General features: G+C 36.6%; 1 protein-coding gene across 1 annotated transcript; it reads right to left on the bottom strand.

Annotated features, from left to right (window-relative positions):
- On the bottom strand, positions 12251-12733 carry LOC104748739. The gene has a single exon (XM_010470336.1). It carries the CDS (start codon positions 12731-12733, stop codon positions 12251-12253), a length of 483 nt encoding a protein of 160 aa, XP_010468638.1.

Here is a 12988-nt window from a genome sequence, read left to right as displayed (position 1 = left end):
CAGATTGGTACATTCTCTTCAGCCTTTCCGCAATCGGTAAATACCACATCTTGCTGAATGATATTCTTGTTCTTCCTTCACTAGCCTTATGCCTTTGTTTCCCGCAGAACTTGCAATGCTCCAACTTCTCATCATCTTTCCAAAAGAGCATACAGTTATCTATACATACATCATGTGTATGACACAGTAATCCTAGCTTTTGCATCAAAGTCTCTGTCTCATAGTATGAACCGGTTGGCTGATTACCCTATGATAAGTACTCCGTAAACAATCCTGTCCATGAATCCATATAATTTTCAGACAAATTGTAGTTGACCTTATTGTTCATGAACCGAGCTGCCAACGATAACTGCGACTGCCCTTCCCGACATCCATCATACAGTGAAGTGTTTGCAGCAGCTAACATATCATAAAACCGTTTTGCTTCTTGGGTGGGTTGTTCATGAACATGATCATTTCCACTTTCATGTTCATGATACTCGTTATATGGTACAAAACCATGAAATGCATCATTCACCATCCTAGCATATATTTTCTCCCCATCAAATCCCATTGGTTCACTAGCACTAGCATAATCTGCATTATTAGCATAATGACTACTAGTTCCCTCCCCAACAACATCATAATCTTCACCATGTGCATACCATACATAATAGTTAGGCATAAACCCCCTACTTAGCAAATGATTCAAAACTGAGGCAGCTTTTAAAGACTTTGAATATTGACATACTACACAAGGGCAGTAAAACCTACCTCTGCTATTTTGTGCATGGCTACAGGCAAAATCAATGAACTCTTCCACACCCGCCGAATAATCCAATGAGATATGATTAGTGAACGGATCGATCCGATTGTACATCCATGCTCTTGACGGATTGTTCCACATTATTTTATTTTTCTTTCTCACGTTTTTTTTCTTCTTTCTCACGTTTTTTTCTCTTTGATGTCGATGTAAATGAAAGAAGAAGTGGTGGCATATATATAAGAGAAATTTTGCCACTCTTTTGCGACTATTATAGAGAGAGTCACAAAATTTCAGTACACCTAACACATTTTTTGCACGTTTTTTGCCGACATGGTAAGACTCTTTTGCAACCATTTTCATAAGAGTCCCAAAAGTTGAGTACATCTATCTTCCACATTCTCAACGTTTTTTGCCGACATGCAGCGACGACTTTGCTACTAAATGATGCTCGAAAAAGTCGTTGCAAATAAGTCTCTATTTTGCGACTTATTTGCGACTATTCTCACGTACCAAAATGGCAGTTGCAAAGTAGTCACAAAATGCATCTTGTTTTGCGACGAAATAATATCAGTCACCAAAGAGTATGTATGCGGTCGCAAACGTGAGATGTTTTTGTGACTGTGTTGTTTCATCGTAAATTTGTGACGGTTTTCCTTCCGTATTTTATATGGTCGTTAATAGGTCTTAAAACAGTCGCAAAAACGTCGCAAATTTTTGCGACTAAACAATCAGTCACAAACAGTAGTCGCAAATGGCATGGTTCTTGTAGTGATATAGATCATATAAATTATGTTTATTGGTGCACAGTATGTCATTTTATAAATCCAATTCTTGATTCAGTTGTTATGTGTAGACTGCAACAAACTAATAATCTGTGTAGCCAGCAAACATTATTCCAAGAGGAAAGAAAAAGGTTTGAAAGATAGTTTTCCTATTTTTGCAAGGGAGACATGCTATATTTTTGGACACATGTTATGTGTACTCTTTAGGCTTATATTTAGGGAAATTTAGAAAAAATGACATTTTTCTTTTAAAATGTCCATATATACTTTTAATTTTTAGGTTTGGCCATATAGGTTTTATAATAATTAAAACCCAGTTTTACCCTTAATTTTCAAAACAATTTAAATTAAAAAATACAAAACACTAATTTTAATTTATTTACAAACGATATGTATGCTTACATGCCATGGCTTCTATTCTATCACGTGCTCGACGAAATGCCTCACTGAAAGCTTTGGTTGGGGATGTTTTGAGTTCTCGCTGTTTTGTGTCTCTTGGAGCTTTAGGGGTATTTTGTTTGGCTATGTGTTTTATGTTCTCAATATAAGGCTATGTCTTTTCCGGGTTGATCGTTATACATATAGAGGTTCTGCCTCATTCATGATCAAATAAAAAGCTTTGTCTTTTCCGGGTTGATCGTTATACATATAGAGGTTCTGCCTCATTTATGACAAATAAAAAGCTTTGTCTTTTCTGGATTGATCGTTATATATGATAGGCTCTGCCTACGCTACGATCAAAGAAAAGTTATGTCTATTAAATTCTTATATATAAGGCTATAGCTCTTATTTTATTTTCTGATTTTATGTTTGTTTATTTAATTTTGTTTATTCATAAACAATAACTATATGTGTTATATGAGATTTAAAGATAATGAAATATCTTTAAAATCAAAAATATATTTCTCTTATGAGAAAATACGAAGCACATGTCAGTGTATCATAGACAATGCAAGCATAATTGGAAGGTCTAGGTGAGTTAGTCTCTCGACTTTCAAAGACATCATATTCATAATTATCGATGTCTAACATTCTCCAAAGTCTCAAAGAAACTCATGAAGTTTCAGAGACATTTTGTCTTAAGAAAATTATTATGTTGAGACTATAAATAAATATGGTATCACAAGATCAACCATATTGGAGACACGCGTGTATATGATTATATCATGAAAAAACAAAGATGGCAAAATGATAGTAAATATGAAATTCCCTAAGGCATCAAGCATAGTATTACCGGTCAAGCCATCCCGGTCAATCAATGATACTAAAAATCATTGTGAATTTGTTTAAAAGTATTGCATGTTCCCGTTCACATTTCATGAGGTTGTAAGCACTGCACTTCATTCACATTTCATGTAACATCTAATTTATATTGAATTTATTTAAGTTTATTTAAATTCATTTAAATTTTCTATTTATTGTTTATGGAGTGATGGTTATATACCTCCTCCTTAATTCTGTAGTAGGCTATGCCTCCAGAATCATATAATGTTGGTTCATTCACCATCCTTTTGGATTAACAAGCTCATTGTATATATATGATGGTTTGATTTCTTTAATAAATCCCTAAATTAAACCCCAAAAATAACCGATCTAAAAATAAGATTCGGTCAAAGATGAATGGTCATAAAAGTCATCATCTTTAGAGGGGATAATACTAGTCCCACATCTTGATAAGGATCTAAGATAATACACATGACCCAAATCGGTATGTTGTTGATCCTAAAGTGGGATTCAGTACGAGATGAATGAACTCCAAGAGTTATCATCTCGAGGGGGAGAATTAAAGGAATCCCACATCGACAATAAGTCGATAATCTTTGGTAAATTTGACACCCCATAGCGATATAACTATGGTGAAGTCATATCCTATAGTTTATCACATATTTATGTCGCATGTGATAAAGTGAAACATCCATGATGTTCACTCTTGAAATGAGCTATAATGAATCGTTCATAGCGCAATCCTTAGAGATTGCAAAACGGTTCTTGGTGATTTAATCTCCATGTCAAAACATGGAACATGCAGTTTTGCATGTAGTCAAATATTATATATGAGACCAACAATTTATAATGAAATATTTCTTCCATGTTATATATTTATGGTTGGAGATTAAATATTTCTCATTATGAATCTTATGGGTGTGTGATATACAAATGCTCCCCCACACCGCATAAAAATATCATCCACAGAGGATGAAATATATAGATGTGATAGATGAGTCTCCGCTCTAATAATGTTAACGCCATCTTATGAGAGATGTGCCTATTGCAAGATTTGCATATCATCATGTTAGTTGATAAAGATCCCATCACTATGGGGAAATCATAGAATAATAGTTTGGATCTTTGAACAAATGAATATAATGAATGTGAACTTGATTGTTCAAACGTTCAAAAGACCACTATTCAAAATGTATACTGCAAATCAAATGCAAAAAGCTGATGAATGAGATTTCATATTGATCCTCGCTTAAATGAATATGAACTTGTAGTTCTGAGAAATCTAACATCCCAACTAAAAATGCTCCAATAAAATATGTCTCTGACAGATGACATACTAAGTCTATGACACATAAGAAACGTGATAGACTACTTTGGTTCCTAAGATAAATAAAATTCTCGAAAAGAAAAAGAGCAAATTAAAAAGAGGATTATACTCTCAAAAGAGGAGCAAATGAACTCCTAAAGAGGAGTAGATAGACTCTTAAAGAAGGGCTAATAGACTCCTAGAGAGGAGCACATAAACTCCTTAGGAGGAGCAAATATACTACTCAAGAGGAGCAGAAAAACCGATTGATATGGTTAATAACGAAATCAGGTACCTGAATAAAATCATTTATATAATGATTAAAGAGATCTTGATTAACCATGTCATCACTGGAAATATGGAACCAAATACATAATGTCGACAATAAAATGATATTGCGCAAATGTGATTAAAGAGGATCATAAATCTCCGCTCTGTGAGTGTATAGAGATATATATTGGCCAATAAAGAGATAGTCAAGTCTATATTAAACTCGTATGAAAGACGAGTAATTTTTGGACTAGTGGTCCAAGCATCAAAAGGGTATAATGATATATAACAAAATGGCGTGTCGTGCCATGTTTTGTTAAACTACCCTATATCAATCAAAATTGATGTTATATGATGACTTGAAATACATCTCGTGGGATGATTGAAGATCTTATCCCGAAAGATATATGATATCATGATTATGTTCTCGAGAACTCATAACAGTGATGATTTTGAACATTATCAAAACTCTTGAAGAGTTATTTGGAATAAAAGATCTTGTAAACATCTTTCAAAATAGATGTTATACCAATCACTTCTAAAGGAAGTCATTTATATATATATAGTCATATAAGATCATATATAAATGCTGACGAGCATTTATATATCATATGAATTGTGCATAGCATTTTCTACTAATCTCTTTGCAGCATATAACTCATTCTCTATGAGTATATTTTGAGTATGAGTTAAAATATATCTTCTATTGCAAAGGTATGATTAACTTGGGCTTAATATATTTTGGAACCCCCAAGTTTGGTTTAGTTGGTTTTGCAGATGGAAGATCTATATCGGATCAATATAAAGATAAATCGCAAAACAACGACTTTGCGACGTTTCAGTGATAGACTTTTGCCGTTGCTTGTTCAAGTCATGCCAAAATAACTGTGCTTCATATGCCATATCGAGAATCCCTAATGGCTCGGATGATGCCCGAACGTCAACCAATAGTTCTCTACCTAAGATTGGAGCCTCGTAACNTATTGCAAAGGTATGATTAACTTGGGCTTAATATATTTTGGAACCCCCAAGTTTGGTTTAGTTGGTTTTGCAGATGGAAGATCTATATCGGATCAATATAAAGATAAATCGCAAAACAACGACTTTGCGACGTTTCAGTGATAGACTTTTGCCGTCGCTTGTTCAAGTCATGCCAAAATAACTGTGCTTCATATGCCATATCGAGAATCCCTAATGGCTCGGATGATGCCCGAACGTCAACCAATAGTTCTCTACCTAAGATTGGAGCCTCGTAACATGTTGGCGAAGAACTTCAAACAGAGGGTTCGATCGGCATCAACTAGTTAATGCTTGTTGAAGACTATGTTGCATATGTCGCCCAAATCAAAGGAAGCTACACCAAGAGAGACAAAACAAGACATATTCCTCTCTTACACTCAAGAATTCGAGAAGAATAAAGAAATTGATCGCCCGTCCATCAACTCAAGTAACAATGTAGCAGAGTTACTTACAAAGGTGCTTCCGACTACCTCATTCAGAATGCAACTTCAGAGATCAAAATGCATCTTTTGAAGATGATACTTCCAGGGGGAGAATATGATGATTCGCATGGCTGCACTCTTTTTCCCTTATTATGGTTTTTTTCCCACTGGGTTTTTCCATGATAAGGTTTTTAACGAGGCAGCAAATAACATGCAGAAGATTGACCTCAAAGACGAATGTCAATGGTGAAGGTCTATCTCTCTTCAGAAGAATGAAGAAAATGATCGATATGGATCATCTACGGAAGATATGAAGAAAAGTAGACTCGTTTGTTCAAAGCAAAGAATGATCGATATGTGTCATCTACGAAACCTAGGGGTGTCAATCGGGCTGGCCCGGCCCGGCCTGGCCCAAAATCCGTAAAGCCCGCATATGTTTGAGCCCGGCCCGGCCCGACCCGAAATATTTCCGAACCTATATTTAAAAGCCCGAGCCCGCCCCTAACAGGGCTACAGGACTTTTCGGGCTTTTTCGGGCTTATTTTATCGATCGAAAATTCAAACTTATAAGTCTTAAAAAGCAGTGTTTGAAGGTGCATTATAAAACAAATCAATCAAAAATTCAATAACTCATCTATATTCACTACAACCAACTTAATTTAATAGAAAAGGTTTAAAACTAAATAAAATTTCGATACTTTAACCAAATAAACCAATATATAATTCATATAAAATGTCATTAATAAAAATTTTAAAGTATAAAATATGGTTATTGAGTAAATATGAAAACTATGATTAGAGTTTAAAACTTTATTTACAATAAATTATTAATTAAATATTGCAATCAAACAAAAATGTTAAAAAAAAATACAAATATATTTGTTAAAGGGATTTTCGGGTTGGCCCGAGCTTTTTTTGATCAGCTTTTTTTTGCAAGTATGTGAGTCAATTTGCTTTTCTTTATACAAAAATCATTGTTTTTGAAGTTAATTGTTGATTTTGAATTTATAATATTTTTTTTCGTCATTGGTAAATTGGTAAATAATAGTTGTAAATCCGATAGTTTCGTTTCCAATAATGATTCTGTTACATCGCATCAATGATCGATCATCAGCGTCGTTAAACCATATGACACAAGGTCAACTACGTGAATTTGATGAAGGATTTCGCAAACCAATTAAAATGCAAGTATAGCCAGATTTCGCAAATAAAAACACAATAACTAACTGTTTGTGGTTTTTCAACTGTTTATGGAAATTGTAAACCCTATATGAAAGTTTGAAAATGATTTTTTTTTTCATATACATTACTACTGTCTATAGTTTTTTCTAGTATATGAAAAAGATATGTTTAAATTTTTTTGCGTTACACATCCGAAAATGGCATACCGGCACCGATCACCATCCTTCAATAATATGTCAAAAAGACTGTGATATAAATATCATATGATGGGAAAAATATCATATGTAGCTCAAATGATTTGTTAATTAATGAGCTACATACATCATGATTACATTTGAAAATAAGTAATCAAAAAACCCTTTTTTTTTTCTCTCCCTAAACGTGAGTTAGGGATGGGAAAAATCCCAACCCAAAAATTTAATTCGAACCCGATTGAAAATATCTAATCCAAATCCGAATCTGAACTTTAAAAATATCTAATTAGATGTTTTTAGTAAATGAAATGGGTACCCGAACCCGATTGGGTATATCCGAACTATCCAAAGTTACATATATTTAACAATAGGTTGAGTTAATTTACAAGTTTCAGAAGTAATTTTATAATCACTATTACAACTTACAAGATAAATTAGTTTTCATTTTTAAATATGTCAATTTTCATACGTTAATTTAGATAGATTATATAGTTTTAACTTTGAATTTGATGCCATTTGATGTTTTAAGAAGTAAAAAATTATCGGCTTGTGAATTTAGTATTTTGTTATTTAGAATTGTCCTTTTCTTTTCATGAATTCAATTTGGCTTGATAACTTTGGTTTTTTTAAAATTTATGATTATAATCATTTTTAATGAATTTGGATTGATTTCAGGCTCTTTTACTTTGGTTTCGATTAACAAATTACAAATCTGATCCGAACCCGAAATATAATTTCAGACATTGGGTGAAACCCAAAAATACCTAAACCCGATGGGTGTTTATCCGAACCCGACCCGAAATCTAAAAATATCTGAATGAGTCTTATGTTTCTAAACCCAAAAACTTGAAATACCCGACCCGAAACCCGAAAGGATACCCGAATGCCCACCCCATCGTGAATTCGCCTCTCTCCTTGTCTTCGCTTCCAGATCTGTTTAGATAGGATCACGTTTTGAAGGGCTCTAACTAGACGTTATTAGGTAATTGGTGCTTTGGTTGCCGTCGTCGTATCCGAAAGTGTGTTCTTTTTGACAGCAAGAGATTCTCTTAACTCAGTTGTCTTGCTTCCCAGGTTATGAAGTCCTTGGTTCTTGGTTTCGAAAGATCAGCTCTCATTGTGATAGGAGGTGGTTGATGTTACTATCGTGTTAGCCGCGGGCACCCTTGGTAAATCTCAGTCGCACGTGATTCAAAAGAAGAGGTTATTTGCTTCTTGGTTCTTTTGCTTCTCTTAAGATTTTAGCTTGGTTTCTTCTGTTCTTAGTAAAAGGTTTTGCGATTTGGGTTTAAATTTTCTGTTTTGTTGTATTATCTTTAGTTTCCTTTGTTTTGGGTTTATTTTCCGGAGAAATCTCTCTTTCTTCCGGCCTTAGACTTTGGGGACATAAACTTTGTCCGCCAACTTAATGTTCCCTCTTTTGGGCGTTGTATTTCACCATGGTTCCACAACAAGTTTCAATAATAAAAATTTCAAATGAAAAAAAAAAAACTACATACATTGTCCGTAAAATCAGAATTAACCTAGACATAACTCTCGGTTTGATAAGATTCATCATTTAATTAATGTGATTATGTGAAATTAATAAAACTTCCAGAGACGGGAAATTTTTAAAGAGCGTGGCAACCAATCTTTTATATGCTTAGCATACACATCTCGTGGGAAACAATCTCCAGAAATCTACTATCATCAATGAGTTACACCTATAGATCATATCTTTTTTTTTGTAAAAAAATGTAAAATTAATTCGAAAAAATTGTTTACATCAAATGCAGCTTTTGTCAATAAGAAAAAGTGAAAACAGACATTTCAGATAATTAAAAGACTAGTATCTTAGTTAAGAGGATAGCGTGAGGCAAACTTGTCACGAGGCAATCCCGAAATCTCCCATTCCCTATTCTTGGATTGAAAGTAACCAGTTTCTTACTTGTTGATCCAGTCGCCGGACTAGTTGGTTTGAGGGAGTAACTGTACCGCCATTGCGCTTGTTGTTTCTTTCCACCCACAAAGAGTGAATGGTTAGTTGGAAGCTATAACGGAAGAGGAAGAGAATTTCATGGCCCAAGGAAGTATCCATAAGAAGCGTGACGAGTTGAGACCATGCAATTGTGTGACGCGTCCGAAGTAGCTTGGATCATATCAACGTATACAAGAGAATTAATCCATGGATAGCACACATATGCTTGTTACATCCCAATTCCCTCTGATCTCTCACATGTGTATTCATTCATTCCACCAAAAGATGGATTGATGTGATAGATTAGATTTTTTTTGCGAGAACTGTTTGTCTCTACATATAACAAAGCTTTTTTTTTTTTTTGAAATACCTTTTCTTCATTAAACTCCAAAGGGGATCATACAAACGGTGCCTCCTGCATAGAGTAACACCTACACTGAATAAGCTTACATAAGTTATAACACATCATTAATCAAACACTCAAAACCAAGTGATTAGGAGAGTGGGAGCTGGGGGAACAATCCTTTGCTTGAGTGTGAGAGCCCAAGTGTAATCTGAGAATGGTTTTGAGTTTCAATAACAACAATATGCTGGTTTTGAGGTGGCAGAGTGAAGCCTTGATTTACGCTCCCTCCATATAAGGTATATCGAAGCTTGATAAGCCAGGCGAAGTATTTGAGCGATGTTCTTGTCTCTGATAGGATTCTTTAACCACCTTGATCGATCCTCAAAACTTATCGGAGAGGATAGGTAAGCTTTATCGAGAAAGTAGTGCCATAGTTCTCCGGAGTAAGAGCAATCAAAGAAGAGATGCTGGCGAGATTCATCGTGGTTGCTGCAGAGGAAACAGTGTGAGGGAACTGACAACCCCCATCTTACCAGCTTGTCCCTTGTGTGGAGATGATGCCTTGCGTTGAGCCATGTTATGAAGGAATGCTTGGGAATCCTACCTTTGATCCAGACTGATTCATACCAATCTACTTTCGCGCCTTCAGGGTATAAATAATCCCATGTAGCCGAGGTTGAGAAGACATCTGATGGTCGAGTTTCACCTATTTTCCAGAGAAACCGATCGTCCGTAGCTTCATCAAGGGAAGTTGTTACTGGAGGGGACGGAAGGCAAGCTTTAAGAAATTGAATAATGGGATTGCGACTACGAGAATTGGATATCCACCACTGACCCTGAGAAATAGCATCCGCAACTACAGCTGAGAGAGGCAAACCTGACACTCTAGGTCCAGAGGGACCCGTGATATCCAGAAGAGGACCCAAAGACGTCCAGTTATCAGTCCAAAATCTGCAAGTTACCCCAGAGCCAAGTTCACAAACGATGAATGGCCTTGCCAAGAGCCTAAGCTTGCAGATGCTTCTCCATATCCAACTTCCTGAAATAGAACCATTCAAATCCCAGAAACAATGGTTGCCTATTAAATGTCTCCTCACCCAAGACACCCACAAAGAACCTCCATTTGCAAATATCAACCAAATGAGTTTAAGGCCCAAAATCTTGTTCCAATGTGCTAACCTCTTCAACCCCCAGTCCTCCACACACTTTCGGTGTACACACTGACTCCCAACACACTTTGGCCCCTCTTGCTGAATCCGGAGACCCCTTCCATAAAAATGCATTGCATAAAGACTAAATCTCCTCCATTAAACTGTTGGGTAAGATGAATAGAGACGCCCAAAAGGAGATTAGAGAGTATATTACTGATTGAATCAGTTGCAGTCTACCAGCAAAGGACAACCACTTAACTGTCCAAGAGTTGAATCTAACCATGAGTTTATCCAAGAGCGGCTGATAATCCTGTCGAGACATCTTTTTGGTGGAAAGAGGAGCTCCCAAATATTTCACTGGAAAGGATCCCTGAGCTAACCCCGAATTGTTCGCTACTAACTGGTTAGCATTAAAATCTCCTCCATCCAGATACACCGCCGTTTTGGTCCAGTTAATCCCCAAGCCTGATTCAATCCTAAACTCCTCAAGGAGTTCCAGAATGCCTTCCAACGAGGATTGTTGACCATCGAAAAAAATGAGGATATCATCCGCAAAGCTCAAATGAGTAATCATAGGAGCTTGACAGAGAGGGTGAAGATCAAATCTACCATCCAAAGCTCCTCTGTCCAATTTCTTAGAAAGAACATCCATCACAAGAACAAAAAGCAGAGACGAGATAGGATCCCCCTGACGTAGTCCTTTCTTGCTCAGGAAGAAGCCTATGAGTTCACCATTAAAAGCGATACTGAAAGAGGGATTCGTGAAGCATTCCTTGAGCCAACCTATGAATTGAGGGGGAAGGTCGATGACCACCAATATGTTAACCATGAACTTCCAATCTAGATTATCATAAGCTTTAGCTAGATCAACCTGGAGGCAACCTCTGGTGGTGGGACCAGTGACATGAAAATTGTTGACGAGCTCAGACGCCAGAAGGACATTCTCACAAAAATGTCGACCTTGCACAAATCCGACCTGGTTTACTTGTACTGCATCAGCAATGAAAGTCTTCAGATTCTGCTTAAGGAGCCTTGCTATGATCTTATAAACTTTGTTGCAGCAGGATATTGGTCTGAAAAGAGGAATGGAATCGGCTCCTTGAACTTTTGGAATGAGAGTAATGGCGGTGGCATTAAAAAACCTTGGGAGATGACCGCATGTGAAAAAGGCTTTGACAGCTTCCACAACCTCCAGACCCACTATATCCCATGCTTCCCATAAAAACTCCACAGGAAAGCCGTCAGGACCCGGAGCTTTTGACTTAGGCATCGATACTATTGTTCGCCTTATATCTCCCACCGAAGGCATAGTCAACAACTGGGCTGTCAACTCTGGGGAACACCTGAAAGAGAGTAAGTCTTTAATCCCCCTAACTGATAATGGATTCACCTTCGCATTCTCTGAGTCTAAAATTCTTTGGTAGTAAGAAACAAGGAAATCCTTAATTTGATCCAAATTATAAATCAATTCTCCATCTTCACCCCTTAAGAACTTGATGTAGTTTCTACTTTGATTAGCAATAACTGACTTGAAGAAGAAAGCCATATTTGCATCCCCTTCAGCCAACCAACGCACTCTCAACTTTTGTCTGTAGAAAGACTCCTGAGCAGCTGCGAAAAAATTCCAATTCTGCCTTGCTACAAATTCCTCTCAGAATAGAGAATCTGATGGCGATCTCAGTAAATCAGCCTGAATGGACTCAAGACGGGCCAAAGAGTCCTTAGTTCTCTGCTGAATATTACCAAAACCTTCCCTGTTCAACCGCTTGCAAGCTGCTTTAACAATCTTCAATCTTTGAGCCAAGATAAAAAGAGCAGAACCTGTCCCACTTTCTTCAGACCAGGCTGCATCGATCACCTCCTTGAACTTGGGATGAGTGGATAAAAACGAGAAATATTTGAAGGATTTCTTACTAGTTTGAATGTGAGAAGAGGTGTGCACCAGAGCAAGGGAATGATCCGAATCTCCCGGGGGATCAAGGATCGCTATAGCTTCCGGGAAAGAGTCTCTCCATTGATCATTCACCAAAACCTTATCCAACTTTCTCAATATTGGATTGTCAGGCTGATTGTTCTTCCACATATAAAGGGCTCCTCTACTCGACAAATCAGACAAACCATTATCTACAAACATTGATTGAATTCCGACATATCCGTTAGAGGCAAGGGATGAGGCAGCACTGAATAGTGTTCATTAGCTGAGATAATCTGGTTGAAATCCCCCATAATCATCACAGGAGACCCCTTTGCAGGAGAGTTTTGGATTATTGATGTGATATCCTCCCAAAGTTCTCTTCTTTGAAGTAAAGTGTTGTACCCGTAAACAAAAGCTACTGCAAATTTTTCTTTCGACTCTGGTATGAAACTCCGCATAGCATAATCTGAGCTG

The sequence above is a fragment of the Camelina sativa genome, chromosome 15 (genome assembly GCF_000633955.1).
Source record: "Camelina sativa cultivar DH55 chromosome 15, Cs, whole genome shotgun sequence".
Classification (NCBI taxonomy): domain Eukaryota; kingdom Viridiplantae; phylum Streptophyta; class Magnoliopsida; order Brassicales; family Brassicaceae; genus Camelina; species Camelina sativa.
This window is presented reverse-complemented; position numbering and strand designations above follow the sequence as displayed.